General features: G+C 32.3%; 1 protein-coding gene across 2 annotated transcripts in view; it reads right to left on the bottom strand.

Moving 5' to 3' along the window:
- The window catches only part of LOC117174565 (transcription factor collier), a 117,845-nt gene that overhangs the window by 85,667 nt on the left and 6,344 nt on the right, over window positions 1-25,834 (bottom strand). For both annotated transcript variants that reach the window (XM_033363786.1, XM_033363785.1), the window contains exons 2-3: window positions 17,198-17,351; window positions 3,441-3,504 (exon numbers count right to left, since the gene is read on the bottom strand). In XM_033363786.1, coding sequence (XP_033219677.1) covers window positions 3,441-3,504; window positions 17,198-17,351 — 218 coding nt within the window. The remainder of the gene's footprint in view (window positions 1-3,440; window positions 3,505-17,197; window positions 17,352-25,834) is intronic.

Consider the following 25,834-nt stretch of genomic DNA (forward strand, 5'->3'; position numbering starts at 1 on the left):
GTCTTTGTTTCAGGCGTCGTTCACTCTACTGACACTCTTTTTATTAACTATTTTCCGCCATACTTTCCTGTCCTGGCATACTTCTCTGGCTTCTTTTATGTCAATGCATTTTTTCATGCAGGCTCTCGTGTTTCTGTGACTTCTTATGCGCATGAATCTCATGTCAATTGCGTTAATTTTACTCTTATCTTTTTCTTGATAAGTCCATGTCTCGCTACCGTATAGTACAGTCGGTACAAATATAGAATTATGTCCTTTTTCTGGATCTACATTTTATATTTCTCCAATTCTGCACATTTAGAATTGAAATTTTCTTCACTTTCAATATACATGTGTGTGTATTTATGGGTTTTCTAAGAATTTTAAACAGGACGATTTTTAACGACTCTCGGATACGACGCAGTCGCAAGTCGACCCCCACATTATCTTGTCTTTTACTTACCAGTTCCATATCAAATTTGAAAGAGAGCGGTATCTTATATACTCGGTTGGAGAAAAATCAAAATAGAAAATTTTCAATTTGGTATAAATAAACTTTCTTAAAATTGTGCTTCGATATGCAGTTACTGGGAAATTCGGAAACGTACTTAAAGACAAGTAATTCATAGCAATTCATTATAATTTCACGATAAAAGAAAGAAAACAAAGGAAATTTAAACCTAAAAACTAAAAATAACGCCAAGATTTTTAACCGGGCCGGGGGGGGGGGGATTGCTTTTTATTGTAAATTCAATGATACAGGCCCATATATATATATATATATATATATGAATTGGAACAAAATGATGAAACTTTTGAAAAAATGCATTTTTTGCCAAATAGTTTAATTTTTATCCCAAAAAGACAAATTTTCAACAAAAGAGATGAATTTTTAACTAAAAAAGACATTTTAAACAATAATTGAATAGTTTAATTTGAAGTTAAAGTATATTTTAAACTAAAAGTATGATTCTTCAAACCTAAAAAAAAAGAATTTATTACCAAATAGTTGAATTTTTAACAAAAAAGATTAATTTTCTGTTAAAAAAGACAATTTCTTAACAAAATATATGAATTTTCAACTAAAAAAAACTAAATTCTCAAACAGAAATTGAATAGTCAAGTTTTTAGTAAGAAAATCATTTATAACTTAATAACATAAATTTTCAACCAAACAGACGAATTTTCAACCAAGAAGATTCAATTTCTATAAAAAGATACATTTTCTATACAAAATGGAATAGTTCAGTCTTCAGCTAAAGTGGTGAATGTTTAACTAGAATAATAAATCTCCATCCAAAAAATTAATTTTTAACCAAAACGACTAATTTTCTACTAAAATAGATACATTTTCAGCAAAATATATGAATTTTTAACTACGAAAGATATATTGTAAACCAAAAATAAAATACTTAGATTTTCGAGAAGAAGGGATGAGTTAAATTTTCAGATTAAATAAAAATTAAAAACAAAAATATTTTTTGACCAAAGAAATCAATTTCCAAATAAACAGATGAATTAATCAACTAGAGGATTAATATTATACCACAAAATAGTTTAATTTAAAATTAAAAAAAAAGAAATTGATTACAAATTACAAAAAATGTAAACAAATTAGTCCCACTTTCAATTATGTAGTAAAATTTTCAACAAAAAAAGATGAATTCTAAACACAAAATGTAAAAGATAATATATCAACTAAAATCGATTTTGATTCTAAATCATAAAGAGTTAAATTCAACCAAAAAAAAGTACGAGCTTTCAATAAAACAGTGAATTTATTACCAAGAAGAATGACTTTTCTACGAAATTGTTTAATTATAAAAAAACAATCAAATAAACTTCCATTTCAGCTTATCAAAAACTTCACTGACTGAGGGTTTTCCCTCACATTCCCTGACTTTCCCTGAACAGTTTTAAATTCTCTGTTCTTCCCTGACTTTCTGTATTTCCCTGACCTGTAGCAACCCTGATAGTCAAAAATGAATTTTAGTATAGACATTTTAGTGGATTGCTTAAGATTCTTCACCTCACGTTATAGACACTGCAGTGGCTTTTGTCTTGCATATGTAGTAATCTATGTAATCCCAACATAAGACTTCCAGACTCTGTTGGTCGGAGGCCGGCTGAGGTCTACCTCGTTGTACTCTACTTACTTACCCCGCATAACGTTCATACCACGGATTATGATAGTCCACCCGAAACTAGCTCACAAATTATCTCGAGAAACCTTTGCGGCTTACCGGAAGTTACCATTGTGGCTGCACTATCTTCCTAGTTTCATATGGAAGCTCATGTATAAGCTGAAGACAACTGTAATTTAAGATCCACTTTTCGAGAAAAACAAATCTTACTTTGCTCGTTTTGATTATTTCCTCTCATTCTTTATTGAGCTCTTTGAAGCGAGAGTTAGGAAGACATCGAGAGAAAAGAAGACGAAAAAGAGAGAGAATGAGAAGCTCTATAGATGGCAAAAAGAAGTAGGGCCCAATATGGAGTGACTTTGAAGCTCTCGAGGGCTCTGGGATGGGATCGCTCCTTATTTATTATTTAATTATAGATTTATTACCTCGTCGGCAGATCGGAGATGTGATGACGTGGACACCTGTACGCGAATGTAAGAGAGAAAACTCTTTACCATCTACAATTTATCTTTACTGAGTGTCCGAACTTTGTTTTTATACTTAAGATAATTATACAAAATTTTCTTTCTCCAAATGGCATAGAAAAATCTCGAAAGAAACGTTCTGCATGAACTGCGAAGTTTGAGATGCATTTTTTAATCTTTTGAACTGGGGAATTTTCTTTAGCTCGATATTTGATTGATTCCAATTTATTTTATTGGCTTAACTGTCCATGTACTTTTTAGTGAGCATACGCATTGGAACTTTTGGTTGAAGAAATTGATGAAAATATGTCCAAAAGAAGAGAGAAAGAGAGCGCGGTCGTGGTTCCGAGGATGTGCATCAGTTTTTCTTACTTTTGCAACAGTTAGTTATTTCTTGTATGCGATGTTGGCAACACGTTTTAGTGCCCATAGATGGAAGGACGGCCCTTCAGAAAGTCCAGCGACAAAAATCTCGCATTGATCGATCGGAACTCAACAGGATGGACAAAAAGATTCACACAGGAGGGAGAAAGAGAGAAAGAATGAACTAAGTAAGAAAGCCCAGCGGATTTTATGATCCATGTGGGAAGAAAACATATATGGCACTTGTCTAACAAAAACGCAACCACTTGTTTCAAAATCATGACTTTCTTGCGTTTGGCCGTTAATGAAAATTCAAACGGTTGTCCTAGCACTTATAGACGCTTTTACGAGAGTATGATTCATGTAATACGGAATAATGCGGTGTCATTTGTAATTGATGAATGATATTTTTTGTCAAATTCAACCACTAGTCTTTGAATGAAATATCTTTGAAGTACCAGCAATATATATATGTCATTTATTTACTCACCATTCGCATAAAGAAGTTGGAGACGGTATTGAATTCCATTGTTAGTTTTCTGGCCTTCGGATTCCTGCAATTTAGAGAACAATCAAATTTAAATAATTATAAAATGAAGATTACTTTGATATAGAATCTACAAGGTCGTTTACAGTGAATCCCGGAATATAAAAGTGTTGCATATAATTCTGATTATTAATTTCACAAAAAAATGATCTTTTTTGGGGGGTCTAAAATTAATTTTTATATAACTGCATTCATATATGTGGAATGGCAGTTGTTATACTTTTTGTTAAAAGTCGTAGGTTAATCATGATTGATATAATATTTTCAAAACAATGTTTTAGAAAATTTGGCATTTCAGGGTGGAAGAAAAATTCCAATTTTCCTATATTGGTCTATTAGTCTATTAAGCTCTACAAATTCTTTTCGAATTTTTCAAAGTGTTACTTTATATTTATTTTTTCTGGAAGATTTACAGCTATCTAGGGTCAACAACAAATATGATAAAAAAACATTAAGTTTTCAACAAAAAGATTCATTTTACAACCAAATACTTCAAAATTCAACGAAACAGACATATTTTTAACTAAAAATGGTGTCATTAAATTTTTAGTCGAAAAAATTAATTATCAGCTAAAAGTAACGATTTTTTTTACAAAATAGTTAAATGTTTAACCAAAGAGATTAATATTTTGCAAAAATAATCAATTTTCAACTAAAAAAATGAATTTTTAATAAAAGAGTTCAACTTTTATTTAAAAAGTTGAATTATAAACTAAAAAGATAAATTTTATACGGAGAAGAATAATTTTTTACAAACAAAATCTTCAACAAAATGAGAATTGCAAATTAATTGTTGAATTTTTAACCTAAAAAGAAAATTTTTTTTACAAAAAATATGAATATTTCAACCGCAAATATGAATTTTCAACAAAAAAGTTTTTCTCATCAAAATAGTTGGAGCTTCAGCGAAAAAAAACATATTTTCAACCAAAAATTAAATCGTTAAATTATCAGTTGAACACAATAATTTATGAACCAAAAGAAACGAATTTTCAACAAAATTGTTAAGCGCTTAACCAAAGAGATGAAATTATAACTTAAATTTCATTACATTCCATTTCATTTAATAACAGCAACAAATTAATTTTGAACAAAGCAGATCAAATTAAACCGAGAAGATGTATTTTCAACCAAAACGTGAATTTTCAGCTAAAAAGATAAATTTTCAATAAAAACTAAAATTGTTCAATTGCCAGTTAAAAAATACACTCGCACCCAAAGAAATTAATTTTGAAGAAAGCCGGGTGGAAATTTAAGTCGGGGGCTGGCCATTCTACGGCTGGAGAGCCCGGCTTTAAGCCCCGAGCTGGCCGGGGAGCCCGACTTCAAGTCGGTCTGTGGCCGGTGTTTCTGGTCGGCATCCGATCAGCATCGTTACACTTAACTGGCCAGCGTCCGGCCATGGAGCATGGCCGGGAGCTGGCCGGAGAGCTCGACCGTAGCCCGGACAAGATCAATTGGTGCTTTATTAGTTTATTATACTCTGTTCCCCGAGAGAAGATTCTTTGGAACGACCAATTTTGGTTTTCTTTGCGCAGCCCATTGTTCAATTTGTCAAGAAGGCGGGATTTGTTGAGATGTTTCTGCCAATCTGAGTGAACCTCTTCAAATTCATTAGAAACTATTTCCTTTGATTGATTTACGACACTGGCTTTATGTTTTTTACTACTTGTCTGTTTGGTTACCGAACTCAGTGTGGATAAGGTTACTCCAGCAGGGGTCTTCGGTCCACAGCAAGTCAAAGTAATGAAATGTACAGAATTTAAACTTTGCAATTAGCGATTTGAAAATAGCATAATCTGCTTCTACGAATTTTTCTGATTCCAATGATACATTGCTTGCCTAGGAAAGTTGAAAATTTGAAGAAATTTATTTGAAGAAACTTTAGCTCGATATGCAATTTGATTTATATTAATTCCCCAATTTTTTAACTGTATGGACAAATAACATATCGTTGGAATCGGAATAAGTTGCACGTTCTGATTCTATTACTTTGAGGTGGGTGATTGCAGAATTAGAAATTTTAAACTTTTTAATTTGTGTCCAATATCGAGCAAAGGACCCTTTATGAATGGCATGACGGCCACTATGATGACCTTTTCATTGTCATGATATTTAAAGCTGTTTCAATAACTAAATTTATGAAGACATGACTCAAATTAGAAAAATAACACACTTTTCAAAATTTGAACATTTTCAAAAAACAGGAAATATAATTTTTTTCATAAATCCAAAAGTTTCATTCAAAATTTTCACTAGATAATAAATATATTTGAAAAATATTGTAGCCAAATTTTTCGATTAGCCCACAATTTTAAAAATCAGAGTTTTTTCGAAATTGTCAAATTTTTTTTCAAATTGTATGAATAGCATTAGTCACTAAATTAGGGAATCAATTTGATTCTTTTTTACTGCAGAATTGAAGCATATTAATATATGAAATTCCACACGCCCAGCACACAGGCACATCAATTATTTTCACGTAGTCGTTGAGGGACAAAAAAGGTATTTAAAAAATAAATATTAAATGATAGCGAGTATTTTGACTTTAAATATTAATAGTCCTGTTTAGAATAAATACATATATTACATTTTTAAACATTATATTACAAATAAAATTTCTAACGCCACGGGGTATCGAACCTACAATATCTATATCTAAATCTAACGCCTAGCAGTCGGAAGTGCTAACCACTATGCTAAACCGACAAGTTATGTAAATATAAAATACATGCATTTTTAACGGGAATTTCAATAAAATACATTTTAAATAAATAATTTAAATCGATTACAGTTTTTCTTCGCGTGATATTTTGTTTTTTCCCGTTGTAGATCCGGATGCGTATACCCATGCAGGTATACGCATCCATTTCTTAATGAAATCAGAAAAAGTAATTAAGTTATCAACAAAGTTTAACAATTTTATTATTGACAATCAGTGCCCGGCCAGCTACCGTCTGAGCATTCGATCATAATATTTGTCTGATCAGAGCCCAGTCAGCCCCCGACTGGGGTTTTGACATAAATTTTAGCTAGCCAGTCTCCGACCAGCGCACGGCTAGGCTCTTAAAAAACAAACATAGCCCGGTCAGTCTCCGACCAGAAACCTTGTTGTAGCAGGGCTAACTCGGGCTATTTCCACACGGGAAATAGTTCATCTTTTTTAATTAAAATTATCAATCTTCAACAAATATAGATTCTTTAGTCAAAAGAGAACAAAAATGGTAACTAAATGGTCAAAATATTCAACCTAAAAATGCGAATTTTTCACAAAACAATTGCATTTTTAAACCCTAGATATAAGTGTTCAACAAAGAGATTAATTTTTAACTCAAAAGGATATATTTTTGTAACAAAGGAGTTACATTTTCAACAACAAAAAAAAAAGAAAATGACTTTCTAATATAATTGCTGAATTTTAAACAATACAATTAAATTTTACATTGAATAATGAAATTTTCGTCCAAAAATGATCAATTCTGAACCATAAATATAATATAGTATACTTCTCAACACGTAAAAAAAATTCTGCTAAGGTTACAGGATTTTCAGTTAAAATAGGGACAGCATATATTTTCTGTGATGATTACCGAATTTTCTGAAAAATTTATAAAATTTTCAGTTATTTTATAAATTTACGAATATTTTCTTAAACATTTAAAGATTTTTTGTTTGGATTTTACAATTTAAATGTGTTAATTTGACAGAAGAGTTTAGTCAATGTTACAGAAAATATTGGTAAATTGACCAAATAACTGAAAATTTTATAAACTCTGCAGTATATTCGGTAATCTGTAAAGAAAATCTATGCTGTCCTTATTTTAACTAAAAATCCTATAAACTTAGCAAAAAAAATTTTTTCGTGAACCAAAAAAAAACCTTTCAACCAGAAGTAGTTCGATTTGTAATAAAAGAATTTGCAACAAAACCATAACCTCGTACGCGCGCCCGGCGCGCGTTTAATTAATTTATATGTAATTATTATATTTTAAAATGAAGTTTGACGAAATTGTTCTTTGAAAAAATGTATGAAATCTTGAAATCTTAGGTTTGAATGTGAATGTAGGTAGAAATGGCTTGGATGTGGCATAAGAATTTGCTGAAAAAATGAAAAATCTCAAATCTGTATAAAAGCTGTGCATATATTTTTGATCGAATTTCCGGATCAAATTGATCAACTCGCATTTACTGTGTCGTCAAAACTTAAGGAATGTAAACTTATTCATCTGCAGTGAAACTCTTAGATAGAGAGCCCCACTATATACATTCCGAGAATTTACACCGCGCCAAAGGTATGTATAACAAGAGCTGCGTGGTGTGCGCGGACTGTGCGAAGGTCAGTCAGGCGTGGACCAATAAAAGCGTTTACATTCGGAGCCGTTTTTATATCGGGTTGGTTTCCCACCACCGCCAGTTCCAAACACACGCACAATAGAAGAGTTTTACTGTATTTTATAAACTTGATTCTAACCAAACATACAATAAAATCACTAATTTGGGAGATCAAGATTCGGTTTATTTTGGGAGAATAAATCTTAGATCATGCTTAAGTTCTAAGCTTTCACATTTCCAACAAAAGCAACTCAAATTGTGTTTTCTAAAATCTACTTCGATATGTGTACTTTATCCTGGTATTATTCGAAAAATATAATGAATGGATAAAAGCTGAGACTTAAATTTCACAAATTTCTGGTAGCGACCTTTAAATAGTAGTTGAATGACAGTGTGTATTTTACGAGTATTCATAATATGCTTTTTCGTGCAGTGCCGTGTTATCATTGATCAGGACATTAGGTCACAGGTTACCATCTTGCTTGACTTGCGATTCCTCTTTGTTTAATTAAATACAACGCGGAATACGGTAGACGATTTATCTCTGTCTTTATTTCCTATCTCACACTAATTATTAATTTCTTGATGCGCCATAAGAGCTGTGCTATTACGCATCGCGTGGCTTCTGATGCATAATTATCTTGCCCTTTTGACGAGTCATGCGTGCATCGCGCCATCTGCCGTTCTCAGTAATGCATTTTTAACAATCCACCCGGTAACCAAAGCCCTCGACTTTTTTAAAAGAATTTACCGATATTTACCACATTGTCACTGAGAGAGGCAGAAAGATAAATACGGGGCATGAAATCAGATTCGCCACACTTTATGTAATGGATATTGGTTTCTGATTCGTCTTCATGATAAAGATTATATACATGTGCATGGCTGATAGCCAAAATAATAAATAATTAATCTAGAAAACATATTAAGTGCTTAAACGCAAATTTATAACTATAAACATTATTACATTCTCATCATTTATGATTGAGAAAGTATTAGAATTGTCGGAAATTTGACATCACACTTTTTCAACGGATCTCCACGTTTCGAGACCCCCTGAATCCGAAAATCAGGTTTTCACGATGGCGTCTGTCTGTCAGTCTGATCGGCCGTCCGCCCGTTTTTAAATACGATAACTCTCGAAAAAATGAACGAATCAAATCCATATTTGGCACACTTTTTCTAGGTCCTAAAAGAAAGAACGAGTTCGTTAACCAGCCATTTTTGATAAAAATTCAAAAAGTGAGCGCATTTTGAAAATTTTTGAGACCACTTTTTTCTGAAGTTGAAAATTCTATGTACGGATATTTATAGTATTGAAAAGAACAAGCAATTTATCTTCATGACTTTTTCCGATAAAAAGAAAATTCTCAGAGTTATAGTTTTTTCAAAATTTTTTTAATCAACCGAAAATCAAAATTTGAAGCCGAGAAACGCACGATATGAAAAAAACTCAAGAAAAGAAAAAAAAATAATAATATAATATAATAAATAATAATAGAAAATAAAAAATTCCATTTTGTGGACAAACTATGTAGGATACAAAAAAAGATGAATAAACAAAAATGGTTATCCCAAAAAAGATCTACAATTTTGTTAAGAATCACTTCTTGATAGGACGCGTACTTTTTGTTTTATTCGTGAAAAATAACGTTGAAGAAAGTAAAATAAAAAATGTGTGGAAAAACGACGAAAGTTACGAGAAAAAAATCCAACAAAACCTGTTTACAAATGTCTGTCGGAAATCGAGCGCGCAGCGCGAGTGTCATGATGAGAATGTGTACCTCAAAGCCTACAGAGCTTCAAGAAACTTAATCTTTGACTATACTTAAGTAAGTAGACAATTCAGAACATGAAGACGCATATAAATACTGCCATCTAAAAGAGATCTTTTTGATAAAGTTTTTTTCAAGCATTCCAAATGCAAAGAACAAATATCAAGCGCGAAGCGCGAGGTGTAATTATGTTCGAGCGCGAGGCGCGAGATTCAACCGTCGCGCGCCATAGGATATAGGAAACAAGGGACTAGGCATGCCATTGCGGGTGTGATGCAATGAGGGGGGCGGTCCGCCACCTTTTGATGTCCCGCGACGAAGATGGCAGCGTCCACATGTTTATATTTTCATGCACAGTTTGTCGGCAAAAATGTTCGTGCGCATAATCAAATGGCACATCGTAAGATGGCGACTTTCCCCACTCATGGAATCCCCCCCTCCCGTGGATTCAACCCCGCTTGCAAGTTAGGATGGCATGCCTAGTCCCTTGTTTCATATGTCCATGATTTTCATGCGCAGTTTGTCGGCAAAAATGCTCGTGTGCATAATCAAATGGCACATTGTAAGATGGCGGCTCTCCCCACACATGGAATTCTCCCCCCCAACGTTTTTTTAAGGGAAAACATTTTTTAATTGTTTAAAGAAATTGTTTCAAAATTCGGAAAAATTAATAGCGACATTCGATTCAGATATAAAATTATAGAAATTATGTGTATTTCACCATTTTTTTATTAACTCGATTGGTGACGTATAAATAAACAAGTACGTGGTACAGAATTAATGTTCATACTATACTCTGTTCAGCGAGAAAATGATCGAAAGCGCGCAGTTTTTCTGAAAAAGGTGGAATAAACCCTGTAAAGGGCGTGTGTGACACATATTAAACAGTCACTAGAAGTTTTTTCTACAGTCATAAATCTAAGAATGATGATCTTTGAGAAAAAGAGTGGTCAAACACTGAAAACTCAGGACCTTCGCAGCAGGGTTTCCACAGATTGAAAATCTCTAAGCCGCGCCTTCATGACAATTTGCGCGAACTGGACAAAACTTCGTTGTTCTTGTCGATCATTCTCTCACTGAACAGAGTATATACAATATTGTGTTATACGCTGAGACCTCACTTTACCTAGCGTTTTTGGGGTACTCACAATGGCCTTCACAGGAAATCGGGTTTCTCGGAACCGTTCTTATTCTCTTTCTTGATTGTGGCTTCTTATACTGCCAAACCGTAAACTGCGCAACTCCGTTGACCTTGAAAGCGCCTCTCTCTCTCTCTCTCTCTCTAGCCCATTTGGACCACCTTTTTTGGTAAGCCAGGTTCCGGTAAAGCGGGATCCCACTGTGGTATTGTTTTCTAGGATTCGGACCCACGTCGTCAAATTTTCGGTTTGGTGATCCTGCTCACTAAGCTGCATAGAATACGAGATTCATTTTTCAGAACGACTTACAAGCGAATTCTATCCTTAATTCCTGCTATGAAAAAATTCTCAACTTTGCGAACCATTTGCGCAATTACACATGATGCTACATTTGTTGACCGACATTTGTTGACAATATTTTTTTCCATTCCACTATCTATCAATTTCTTTAAACATTTAGGAACCGGTAAGAGCACCAGACTGGAAATTTGATTTCCTTACATTTTAAAACTTAAATAACAAACTAACGAAATATTGTTTAATCCGCCTTTACAAATCTCATGGGAATCTGATGAGCTTCAATTAAAAAATTCCACTTTTTTGTCAATGTGCTTAAATAAATAGAGAAGAATTGCTCAAGTTTATTTTGTATGTTCTAAAACTGTTAACGAGCATTATAAAGTGGTTTTCGTTGTGATGATCATTTAGGTTCATCTTAAATTATGGACTGACGTGAAAATATGTAAATTTCTGCAGAGTTGGGTTGAAGGTGTGTGGTTGACGGAACAGTGGTAGGTAGCAGTGAGTCTCCACTGCTCAGGGTTGATGTATGTCCGTGGTGCATGACCCTAATTAATAGGGAGGCCACGCGATGCAACTGTCCGGTGGCTTGAATTATATACGTATAAGAGCGAGAGTGAGGGAAACAGAAGAGACGAAAAGCAGAAGGAGATAGAGCGAGATAGAGATTACACACAAACACATTCATGAACGCGTTGTAAACACTAGCACGTGGTCATGTGTAATTAGTTAAGTAGGTTGATCAGTGCGTTAAATTGCACATACCTGAGCAACCAGGTTTAGGTTTTAGGTTTTTATTTCGTGAAATCAAGAGAGCAGAAATTTCGGAGCAATTGGCTTCACCGTCTCTGATGTTCTAAACCTTTCTGTTCTTTCGGAAACCCATAGTTAGTAGTAATATTGTTGTAGTACCCTAATACTGAACCACTACCACGTAATGTAGTGAACTCAATTTTCGTTCAGTTCGTTATAGTAACCCGCGTAGAAAAATCCTCTGGCGCTGGCCCGGTCCAGCCTAGACCGCCTGGTTGCCTTGACGCTAATTAGATGATCTGGCCTGGGTCTGTCCAAAAAGGCAACAGTCTTGTGTGAATATTCTTATTTTCTAAAATTCGAGACACCTGGTAACTTATTCGAAATATTTAAAAAAAATATTCTGATCAAACTTCAAACTTTTTTTGTCTTGGATAGCTGATCAATGCCAGTTCTGGTCAAGATCGGACCTTTCAGGCTGAACTTAGAGTTTGTATTGTTCTTGGGTGGCTGAGACCTGGGCCAGACTTGACACCAGGCTGCCATTCAATTTTTCAACAGGGGAAGAATTAATCGCTAAGTAGGGTTCACAACATAAAGTTGGTTATAGTTGTTGGTCGGTAGTGTACGAGTAGTATGTCAGTACAAAGGTGTCCATTCAATCCCGGAAAAAATGTTCCCTGACAGTTTCGAGTTTTTTCCAGGTATAGTTTTTCATAGTACGAATGTGTATACAGTCTCGCAAGCTTATTATAAAAAATATTTTTTCAGTCCTTTAAAAAACTAAATATATAAAAATAGTACTTTTCACATGTAAAATTGAATAACTGTTTCTTTTCCTTTGAAAAGTAACTTTATTAAAAAATAAGTATTTTTTTCACGATAAAATCACGACCAAATAGTTAATTTTTCAACTGATAAAAGCAACTTTTGATCTAAAAATTGAACACTCGAATTTTCAGTAAGAAAAAGTAATTTTAAACAAATTTCAAACAATATAGTTAAACTTCCAACCAAAGTGATGAATATTCAAACCAAATTATAAATATTTGATGGAAGTAGTTGGATTTTAAACCAAAATATGAGTTTTTAACTAAAATGCTGCATCTCAATTAAAATAGTTCAATTCTCAACCAAGAAAATGAAATTCCACAAAGAATATTTTTTTCCACTAGAAAATAAGTATTTTCAACTAAAGTGATAAAACATTTAACTTAAATGGTTCAATTTGAAGTTGAAAAAATTAATTCCCATAAACAAATATTTTAACCGAATAGTTTCAATTTGAATAGGGTAATTTTCAGTCAAAAAATTACTTTGTAACGAAAAAAAAACTTTCAGCGGAATAACTACAATTTTAACCTAAGAGATGGATTTTCAACAAAACTTAGAATCTTCAACAAAAAAACGAGTTCCTAATAGAAGAGATTATCTTTCAACCAAGTAGATGAATATTGAACCAAAACAAGAAAGGCAGATTTTTCAAAATAGTTAATTTAGAAAGTAACAAAGACGTTTCAACCATGAAAATACATTTACAAGTTTTCTAGGTGAAAACATTTCCTGAAAATTCCAGATTTTCGAAGTGAGTATATCACCTCTGAGTACAGACCATATAGTTACCATTAGGTTGTGGTGGGGTACAGTTTCAGTTTCAGTTTCAGTAGAAATCTAGCTTTGTCGAACTTTAGGTAAGAATTATTTGAATGATTTTCATTAAATAGTTTTTAAATAATGATTTTAAAATACGTTATGGTTTCTTTTCCACATATTTTCAAGATTTCGAGTTTTGAGTATATTCTCTTCTTTCCAGAAGCTGAGGTTTTTCATGAATTCTACGTTGTCGAATTAAGCTACGATTTATGGCATCGAGATTTATTATCCTGCTTTTTCCCTCGTTATACTTCCGACATAGGTTATAGGTTGCGAATCACATCCAGAGGTCTACTTGATATCATATATAGTATATAGAAAAGGTTCTAACTATTACGTTTTAGATTTCAGAATATGCTTCCCCTGCTGATTAGCATTATATTGTATTACACAGAAATATTATACTAAGATTCTTAAAATTTATGAATTGGATCTTTGCCATTCATGTAGCAGTAGTCAGTTACAAGTCCCAGTTCATTTGTCAGTCTGTCGGTACCACATATGCAACGATCTCTCTTGTGCAACAACCGTGCTGTTCCGAGTCATGAACTGTTTCTCCTTAAAGAGCCACACTAATTGACCAAAACAGTGCAGTCTGCAAACCGGATCATTGACAATCGGATTCCGGTTTAGAGATTTTTTTTAAAAATGAAGAGATTGTGGCAATCTGATAGCTTCTAGAAATAGCTATTGGTTTCTCCGTCGTTTATTGATTTTCTCAACCTGAAATCAATTTTTGAGATAAATCGAAACAATTCTTAGAAAAAAACAAGCTGTGTTTTTTCAGCGTTGTCAACCTTGGTGATTTATTAGCATTTAGACCCCTTTTTTCTATTTGGCGACCAATTATTGGGATTTGATGATAGACAACAATTATAGCGATTTAAATTTACTGTTGGCGATTTTCTGGCGATCCAGAAATGTTTACCATTAGTGTTGGCGATTTCCTGGCTATCCAGTTATTTTTAACAAATTTACCAGAAGACAGATGTTTGTGTGGGAAAGTGTCTTTAATTTCGGCTATTTTTGCTCAATAAATCAAAACATTAACAAGCACCTGCACATAAAATCTTGGACGTGTGGACCTTCTATTAGCGATTTCTCGGAAAAAATTTGGGGTTCATTAAAGTACCCGCTGAAATAAAAGTTGGTATCTCATAGAAGGTGAATTCCAATAGAAACCTGTGGAGACTCAAAAGAGTTCCTTTGGAGAACACTTGAATATTTTTAAAATTTAGTTTAATTTATAAACGAACCACTTTCAAAGTGGAGTTGGTAAGTTAGGGATTTACAGATATATTTACAGATTTATATTTAAAAGTTTGCTACATGCAAATGAAAATTATGAAGTCATTATATATTTTTTCAGAAATACACGTATTATTATTCCGGGTGTTACAACTGAAATTTTGTAAGGAATCTGTATTATCATCAGAGTATAACAGAATTTCTTAACGTTTTTACAGACTAGATGGAGCTATAAATTAGAAATTTACTTTACAATGTCATTATATCTATCCTAATTGCGATAATATTTTGTACTTTACTTCTCTTCATTAAATTTTGTCCTTGAGAATTTTATTGCATGTGTGTTTCAACGGAAAAGTGGTGTTATTAGTTAGATATAATATCAAAGTAGGCAAAGTGAAAAATAATTTCTTTGGAAAAACTCTCATGTAAAATTGTGTTCTTTTGTAGGTCTAACTAGAACAAACTTTGGAACAAATTCATCCTTTTGGGTTCCTTTGTGTTGCAATTCCTTAGAAACCAAAAATTGGTTCAAATAGAAAACCCAGTTTTTTCTGTGTTCTGGAGAATTCTAAATACAAAACTGGTGACTAAAGCATTTAGTTCGTTGGCAACTCCGTGTTTTGTTAGAATAATATTGAGTTGCGTGACCATAATAGAGTATTCCATCATCTCTATTCGCCTCTCTCTTGACCAATGGATTTTCGCCTGCCCAGCTAATCGTTGGAATAGCCATACATGTGAAACCAACTACCTAACGAGCTGGACGTGGACATACACGATAGTTGCGCGCGCGTATAGGCGGAGCCGTTTAATATTTGACGTCATCCGATGCAAACGGCAATTATCGAGATAAGCTTAGGCTCTACATTATCCGAAGCTCTAAAGGATTTCTATATTACTTTTTCCCTTATCCTTTCTCGGCAACATGATCCTGGACCTTGTAATTGTTTGCGAGAAATAAATTTCGTTGGTGAAATAAAGAAAATTTTCCCAGTGATAAATTCCCTTTTTTCCATTTGGTCGACATCAACCCGTCCCCCCGGGTTTTTTAAATTAACATGAGATTTAAAGTGGGAAAAAGCTTGATTTTTTAAAAAATCGAAAAAAGGAGTACTAGTTGTTAAGTTTTTGTAAATTGAAGTTAGTGAATTCTTAAAGAACGTTCATGAAATAATTTCCGATTAATAACTTTTGTTTTTTGCTCCCCCAATCCCCTTATATTTCTTGCATGTACTTTGTAACTAATTTTTTAAAGTTTGAATTATTATTTTTTTCAACAATTATTTCCAATAAATCGTGAAAAGTTATTATTTTTTAGGATAACTGATATAATTCATAAATTCGGAAAATAAATTTGTTTGCTCCACATATTTGACAATCATTAAAACAATTTTATTATCCTGTAGATCGGAAAAAGTTATTACTTTCTGGAATTATTGACGCAGTCGATAAATGTTAAGAATTATATTTTCTGTGAAATTTAGGTTTCAATTACTTAAAAAATTAAGATCACTTACACCATGTCGCTTATAAATCAGTATTTTCTTATCTCAACGCAATCGATGTGAAAAAAAGACATATCTATAACGTAACTGAAAAAAATGATCATAGCAATTATTCTTGTTAAACAATTAGGGTATTCTCAGGTGAGAAACTCCTGAATAATAAGCGACATATTGAAAGAGATTCGGAAAAACTAGAATTTTCTCCACCTTTCCTATGAAAAAGCGCAAGTGAATGTTTATGAATTTTTAGATAATCGCAAACTATCTTTCGCAAAAAAAACACTATCAGCATTCGTTCACTACGTTAATACAATTCTAGAAAGTAGTAACTTTTCAAAATTTACAGAGGAAAACATTGTAAAAGCAAATGAAATTTTGTTCAACATTTTCCAAATATCGTTAAAAAATATATCACTCTCAACATTATTTAATTGTGTCATTAATTCCGAAAATAATAATTTTCCACGATTTGCAGAGGAAGAAACTGTTCAAACAAATAAAAATTGTTTATATAGTTACAAAATATGTTAAGCAAAAAATATAAGTTTATAATTTTAGGGGGGGGGGGGATTTTCTAAACAAATAATAACTGTTTTAATAATTAAAAATTATTTTTAAATATACTTGAAAACAGAAGGGGTTAAAAATTTTAAATTATTAGGTGAAAATTATTTCTTAAAAATTCCTTAAGTAGTTACTAAACTTTCATCCACAAAAAGTTAATAACAATTACTGCTTATACTTTTTAAACCAAGCTTTTTCCATTCAAACCCCCAGGTTCATTTCAAAATTCCAGGTCACGGGTTAGTGTTGGCCGATTTAAAAAAGAAACAAAGAATTTTATTTTTTCCAGAATACAAATTGGAGGGAATCGCTCTCCAAAATATAAAGTGGAATTTTTTCCGGTATAGATTTAGACCACCCTGCTTTTAATCGTTTTTGCTTTTGCAAACACAAGAGAAACCATAATTTTTTATCGGATAGAGCCTAACCTGGTCCTTTTCCACAAATCCAATGAAAGCCGTCCTTTCGATTTCAATCGGTTGTCCCCCTCGATCGTAGAGAGCAATAACAAAATGGAAAAAGTTACTCTTCCTTAAATTGCTCGGAGGCTGTTTCTCGAAATGGGCTCTACCAACTCCAACCCTGCAATTCAAAAAGTAATAAAATATCAGGTTAGCAAAACGAACAGACAGTGTGCGAAAAATATATTAGGTACTTTTTCCTTCTTTGGGATTCAAGGCCATTTCCTTATTTAGCTTGATTCTTAAATAATATATTGGCGTATATGAAAATAAATGAATAGTTAGTAGGACAAACTTGAAGCCGATTTGTCTTTTGAATGCAGTAAGGAGTAAGACTGTCCGGGTCGTGGAAGAGAAAGACAAACGAGGTCGACCACGAGGTAGTGCGCAGGTGGCTCTGACGCCTTAAAATCCCATTAGGGTCTCATGTGCTGAGATTAGGCCGCCGGACTCCGGTGCCATCTTTGAGTAATAGCACGGAAAGACCCCCTTTTCGTATGCGTCGCGTGATTTAGTCCGACGTTTTATCTTTATACATTTAGAATATCAATAGAGAAGGATTTTCGATCAGAAAAAGCAAGGTATTTTAATCTTTGAAACTTTAGATCTTAATTCTTACTTCTAAAAAAATATTGAAGGTCTCTATAGGTGGCTTTCAATGAAAAATATTATTTTTCAATTTTGATTTTCTGACGTAAAAATTTTAATATAAATTCTTTCATTCCTTGATATGAATTCAATTTTATTGAAGAATAAGCCAAACATTTTAAAACAAGAACAAAATTAGTGTGGGACTCGAAACCGTAAGCAGAAGCAGTCTAAAGATTATGATATAGCCCCCACGATCATCTCTCACTGAATGAGTAATATTTGTAATGCCAAATTTTATGAAAATCAAAATAACACACTGCTGATTAATTTTAAGTCATACATTTAGTTTTTTGACCAAATTTGGCGTCATTTTCTTCGAAAACACGGTAAGTTATTGTTTAAATATTTGTAATGGCAGTTGACAAAGTCATTTTTTATTACAAACTTTGTCTTGTGTTCAAATTTGCGACCCTTAGTTGAAAAATATCTTTAAAATTCAGACTGTCTCTATTTTGAAGTTTATAAAAATTATCAATTTTGAACATGATATCTTTTTTTAGTGTGCCAAAAGATATCTCTCCTTAGTTGGGTGTTATATTTCGATTAGATTACCGATGTTTTAACATTTTCAAGGTTTGACTCAGTTTTTCAGATATACATACATTATACAGGAAATTAAGAAATTTTAAATCAATTGGGGTACCTCTAAATATTATCCGATTCAGCTATAACTTGGTGGTCATTTTTTTCTCTATTACCTCATGGAACTATCCACGTGGAGCGCTAGATTTAACAAAATTTTATCATGCAGAATAAAAACCATCCTAAAGCAGAGGCGCAATATAAAGACTGCGCGTGGCATTTTATTTTTATTTAGAAAAGAACAAACAACTTTGACGATACAAAATTTTTACATTTGTTTTCATCTTATTATTTACATTATTTTTTAATACTTTCTAACACTCAGATTAGTTTAGACCAAATTATTTTTAATGTACAGAAACATTTAGAAAATACTGCATAATGCCCTTTAATTTAATTTGGATCCGTAAATTCAATAATTCCTATCAATATTTTCAGTCATGAAATATAAACATATAATTTCATTTGCGGTACAATATGAAGAATAATCCTAAAAATGATACAACTGAAGAAATGTGTACTTGGTGACGAAAAAAACCATAAATTAGTTTAAATGCTTAAATAAACAGAAACATCAAGTTTCTGCAATCTAGTATATTATCTTGCGACAAGAAATATTTTCTTAGCTCAAGAAAATATTATATTGTCTTTTTCAAAATTAATTCTTTTCTCGGGTAGTAATTTAAAATATTTCTTTCTTGCAGTTAAACTAATAAAATTTTCTGGCAAATTTTGACTTCACAATTCCAGACATATTGAATAAGGATGTGATATTAACAAATGTTTTATCCTTCTTTAATTTTAATTTCATTAAAACTACAAAATTTAAACATAATTTTAATCGCTCATTCGACAGAACGAAAACTTTAAATCATTTTTTATAAGTCAAGTTAATAGAAAAAATCATTTTTGTAGAAAAAGAAAGAATATTGAGTGGTACACACTGACAAATGAGGCACCGGATTGCAGAACTGCCTCTACGCTCGGCCTGTCTCAACCCAGTAGGCGCAGGAGAGGGGATGCTCACTAAATGCGTTGATCGAAGGAAAAATCAATTTACATCGCAATAATCAACTTGTCGTTTCTCTGTTAATAATTGACGAATCGAGTTGATTTTTGCGTAGAAATATTCCCTAAGTTTGTGCGCTTCTCACAGATAAAGTTACTTAGTAAAATTGTTAATTTAAATTATAATTAACAATGAATGAACTAACGCTAGAAAATTATCATTTTAATTTAAAAACTGACTAAAATGATGAATGTCGGCTGATTCTTTATACATTTGGGAGTACCATATTAAAAATTCAGATAAATAGGTTGATATTTGCGCTATAAATTTGTAGTTAATAGCTTTCTTATTTTATAGAACTTTAAATTCACAACGTACAAACGAATAGCTTAAAGGAACACGCAATAGAAAAATGTATGAGTAAAAAGTTAATTTCGTTACACAAAAATATTTATTTGATTTTAAAACATTGTTAAAAACATTGTTAATCAATTCTAACATATAAATTTGAGCAGCTTTTTAACTAATTTTAGGATACAGTCACACAGCTTTCAAAAATATACACAAAATAAGATTCTTTTTTGTTTTACCTACTTCTTTGGTTTAGTATTCATTACACTTAAATAATCATTAAAAAAGACTTTCCTTCCTCACTCAGAAAATGCACTAGATTTTGCAAATATTTTTTCTTTTCCTGGGTGATACCAAAAGTTTCGGGCATCGAGATTTTCTCCAAATCCTCGAAAGTCACAGATTTTTCAATGAAAAAAGTTTCAGGAATTCCATCATAATCGTAGTAAACATCAATGGAACCATTCGGAAAATAATCAATTTTCACTGCTTTACTTATTTCCAAGCCATTTTATTTTAAGTGGATAAAACAACACTCAAATTAAAAAAATCGCGCTTTAGATCAAGATTAACTTTTCAAAAACCAACGGATATTTTAAAATGATTCAAAAATGCTATTATCCTCTGCCATGGTCAAAAAACGACTGACTTACTATGTATTTTTGAGAACAGTGTTGATTTGTTTACATTCGATCTTTCACGCGTTTGTTTACACTTTGTTCTAGGAAAGACAAGATTCGCAAATTTATTCTAGTGCATTACCTTAGTCAAGAAGGAAATTCTTTTCCAATGGTTATTTCAGTGTAATGAATACAAATGTATGTGTTAGGATTAATAATAATAATCTGTAATAAGACAGAAAATATTAAATATATTTCAAAATAAAATAAATATTTTTGCGCAACGAAATTTGCTTTTTACACATACATTTTTCTATTACATGTTCCTTTAAGCTATTCGTTTTTACGTTGTGAATTTAAAGTTCTATAAAATAAGAAAGCTTTTAACTACAAATTGATAGCGCCATTATCAACCTTTTTATCTGAATTTTTAACATGATACTCCCAAATGTATGCAGAATAAGCCGACATTGATCATTTTAGTCCGTTTCTAAATTAAAATGATAATTTCCTAGCGTTAGTTCATTCATTGTTAATTATAATTTAAATTAACAATTTTAATAAGTAACTTTATCTGTGAGAAGCGCACAAACTTAGGGAATATTTCTACGCAAAAATCAACTCGATTCGTCAATTATGAACAGAGAAACGACAAGTTGATTATTGCGATGTAAATTGATTTTTCCCTCGATCAACCCCTTTCCTGCGCCTACTGGGCTGAGACGGGCCGAGCGTAGAGGCAGTTCTGCAATCCGGTGCCTCAAATGTTCTGCATTCAACGAAATTTGCTGATTCCCTGAATTTGGTTAAATATAAAATTAGGTTAAATAGATCAAATATGTAATTAGGCAAATTGAACTTGTGTAGGAATAAAACAAATATGAAATGTTGATTCTTAATACACATTCTAATCTTCTGCTTGATTAAAATACTTGTACCTATTTATTTAAAATGTATAAATTATTTCTAAATAAAATAATGGTAATTGATACTTTACACAACAGTAGACGCGTCGTGAAAGAAGAGGTGCGGCATTAAAGGACACGATGGGTGAGGAAGTATTTGGAACAACTTCTACTATTTCGAAAGAAACTCGTAAAAATACCCAAATTCTCGGGGGACCTGCCATCTCTCATCTTCGGAACTAAGGGTGCGACTGCTTGGTTACAGTCAAAGTGCAGGCAAGAAAAGGAACAGGCGGCGACAGAAAATGTGAGAGTGCATACCGAAGAACAATTTGGCAACAATTTTTCAAACTGTCAAAATAGTTACCGCTGCAATCCCACGAGGGCACTTTAGTCATTCCGCTGTCCCTTCTTCGAGAAAATACACCATTACGACTATCTTTATCTTTTTCTTCAGAAACTTATAATCCCTTATAGCCTAACATAAAAGTCAAAAATGAAGAGTTGATGAATTCAAATTGTCAAAAACTTCATTTTGCATGAATTTGCAAAACGATTGATGTGAAATTTTCTATTTTATAATGTAACAATATTGAATACAGTGATCACTGCAATAAATTTTTTCAGTACGTTATATTTATGGCACAAATATATCTTCTGTGGATTGAACGAGAGCGAAACGAGCATTGAAAATAAGCATATAAACTGCGTACTATATACATCAAATGGTTTGTAAAATTTAATGCGGAATACGAGGCACGTTTCGAACGTTCGAATGTAACGAGGGACGAGACGTGCTTTTTCGTGGATCCGGTTGCCGAGTTCGGGCAAGCTGATTTTGTCGCCTTTTTTCCCGCAATTAAGCTAACAGCCTGAATATTTAACACTGAGCTAACACACTTTGGCATCTACTCTTAACGCTTTTAAATGCGACTTCTTCTGCTTTAACTTATTGTTGTTCTTCTAAAAAGAGCAACTTAACTTGTCAATTAATTTGATGAATCCCCTATACCGAAAAATGGGACTAAGCAGCTCGTTTTTTCTGCTTTTTTCCAATAAAGTCCAAGAAGGAATTCAAATTAGTTATTGATGCTTCAAACATATAATCTCTATCTGTCCCTCTTTCGTACTATACAGCACAGACGTAGTTTAAATTCATAAACAACTATTTATCATTCCTTGAACTTACCTTGGAACATAACCAAATTTTTATACCTCACGTATCAGTAATACATATTACAATAGATCTTATAATTTAATAATAGATTTTATACTTTTTGAAATCTATAATCCTCTTTAATCCTAAGAAATCTAAATAAAATTTCGGGCAATTCTATGCACTGCTTGTAATCTCATGGAGTAACATGCAATTCATTACAATTCCTTGTAATACGCGGTTTCGAAAAAAAAAACATGAAAGGAAATTCAGTAAACTTATAATCATTTTCCTATAATAAATTCCTTATAATTTTTTCGCGACTCTACACAGAAAAAAAGCTAGGCTTATTTTGAGTCGGATATTGATTTATAATTCACACGTTATATTTTTTAGTCAAAAGGGCATAAATTCAGTTGTTTAATAAAAGAAAATTAGATGAAGTTGTCCCGGTAACAGCTGAAGTAAAGAATGAAAATATAAGACGCAGAAATAATAAGCACAGCTTTTTACTGTGTAGAAAAATGATTATAGAAAAATTATTACAGAAAATCAGTATTGAAATAAATAATTTAAAAATTTTTAACGAATTGTTGCAAAAAATACAGAAACTATCGGGGAATAAATCATTTATTTGTTTAAACGAAGATTTCAAATGATTCCAAGAAATTTTATAGTGTTTCAGATATTTCAAGGAATTTTACAGAATTCAGCGGATTTCGAGGGACCTCCATGAATTTGAAGGCTTTCCCTATGATTTTATGAGATTTAAAACATTTTAATTAATTTTAAAGGATTTGGTCGGTTTTTGAGAGATTTAAAAATATTTTCACAGATTTCAAGGATCTTAGAATTTTGAAACATTTTAAGGTATTTGGGAGAATTTTAAATATCTCCAAATAATTCCAAGAATTTTAAGGGATTCAAAAGGGTTTTAAAAGATTAAACAAGTTTTCAGGGGTTTCAAAGATTTTTGTAGGATTTCTAAACATTTCAAAGGATTTCTAAAGAAGTTTGGAAAATAAATGAAATCGAATGAAATTTCAAGGGATACCCATTCCGAATGTTTTAAAAAGGGTTAAAAGTATTTTAGTGAATTTCACGAGATTGAAAGGATTGTATTGAATCTCCAAGGATTTCTATGTATTTCAATGGATTTTTACGATTTCAAGGGATTTTAAGGGATTTCACTGGATTTCAGGAAATTAAAAAATCTAAAGAGATTAAATATTTCTTTTTAGGATTTTCAAATTTATCACGAGATATCTAGAGTACTTTGAAAAATAAATTAAAGCACATTTAATTCAAAGAGATTCCTAGCGACTTTAAAAATCCCAATGAATTTTAAGGTATGCTGATGTTTTAAGTTACTTCATAACATTTACAGGACTTTATTGAATCGTCAAGGATTTTAAGGGAATTTAAAAATTTCTAAGGATTTAAACTTGTTTTTTTTTAGAGAACTTCAATGAATAAGTTTATTGTAACTGGTATTCAAAGAATTACAAATGATTTCTACTTATTTCAATGAATTTTCAAGACTTCTAAGAATTTTTTGGGATATAGAGGAATTGAAATTTTTATAATGTATTCAAAGATTTAAAGGGGATTTGACGAAATTTAGGCGATTTCAACGGATTTCTAAAGAAATTTAGAGATAAGTTTATCATTATTCAACAAGTTTACATATGACAAGAAACATTGATTCTAAGCTTCATAAAATGAACAACAGACGTCGACAGCATTTTTCACGAAATTGACTGTAAGCTTCATCAAGTAGCCGATAGAGGTGTGGCGTTCTCGTACACTCTACCAACGACTTTAAGATCTTGGAAATTCAGTCTTACATCTCGGAATTTTCAGGTTAACATACAACTATTTTCATGCGCAATATCCCTACAAATAGCAGATATTACTTTTTAATATCAGTATGCTTCGCATTACTTGAATATCCATTTTTTTCCCTATATACTGATTTTCTTATTGTATTTTTTGCAATGGCCATGCAATCTCTATATAAAATCTGCAGCGATCCCTATAAAATTTCATTCAATCTCATGGAATCTTTTGCAATCGCAAGCAACCTTCCAATGTTGCAATTTAGAGTGCACCAAATATCCGAGTAAATAACGCCTCGATCATTGCAGATGGAATTTCTGAAATCCGCTTATCTTGCAACTGTGATTTAAATAGACTTTAATCGCTTCAGATTGGCCTATACTCATGGTAACGGGTGATAATAAAAATTCATCTATTGGGCGAAAACTGTATTATCGGTGACCGCGATCAAGCCATTGACCGGCGATAAAACTATCGGTTGGAAGGGTTGAGTGGACTCTCGATGGCGGAAAACTGAATCGAGTGCCACGAAAATGAATAGCGGCAGTTTTGCAGCACATTTGCAAAATAAATGATGGTATCGGCGCCACGTTTGTCACGCCCGATTGGGGGGGGGGTCAAATTGGGTGGCTGGAGGTCTCACGCGAGAAACATGGCAGAGAGGGGCGAGCAAGAGACGAGGGATGTGATGGGGCCATATGGGGATGAGGTGATATACTGCCTGTGTCGATAATTATCGGTGGCTGATTAACCGGCCGCCGGTTCGCGCCCCATAACTCTCAACGTCCGATTATTTTGTCCCGTTCGCCATGCACCAGTTCCTGTAACGTGTGGCCTGGGTATACGACATGATCACCGCCGCATTAAGTCATGTCTGCTGTGCTGAGTTTATATTGAAGGAAATTAGTACCAATAAAGAAATACTTTTTATTTTCTTTGCGTATATTATTATTATTGAAGGGATATTGTTTATTATTATAAATTTGGCTTCATAGAAATTAGGTTTTACCAGTGTTGGGTATTAATTTGTTACAAGTAACTTAGTTTCTAAAAATTTACATTATTTGTAAATTTTGGGTTAACTTAGTTACTTTTTTTAAAAGTAACTTGTAACGTAACTTAGTTACGATTTTTGCAGTAACTTGTAATTTAATTTTAGTTACTTTACAGTTACTTTGTGTTTTTTTTTCTATATTTTTTTTCTATGGCCAATTCACATTTTTTTTTAATAAAAAAGGAAAACATTAAACACTCGGATTAAAAATTCGCGCTGTTTTAGAACGTTCGGGTTTCCGTATTCTTGGGCACATCAAAAATCTGTAAGGCAATGACTCAACCACTCAACCAAGTTATATATTACTGTTCACTTGACGAAATATCTGGCTAGTTTTTTATTTACTAAACCAATCCCTGCTTTTTCAAATAATATTTTGATGAATTATTAATATTTTTATTGTAATGATATAATAATAATAATAATAATAAATCATT

The sequence above is a fragment of the Belonocnema kinseyi genome, chromosome 6, assembly GCF_010883055.1.
Source record: "Belonocnema kinseyi isolate 2016_QV_RU_SX_M_011 chromosome 6, B_treatae_v1, whole genome shotgun sequence".
In the NCBI taxonomy this organism is placed as follows: domain Eukaryota; kingdom Metazoa; phylum Arthropoda; class Insecta; order Hymenoptera; family Cynipidae; genus Belonocnema; species Belonocnema kinseyi.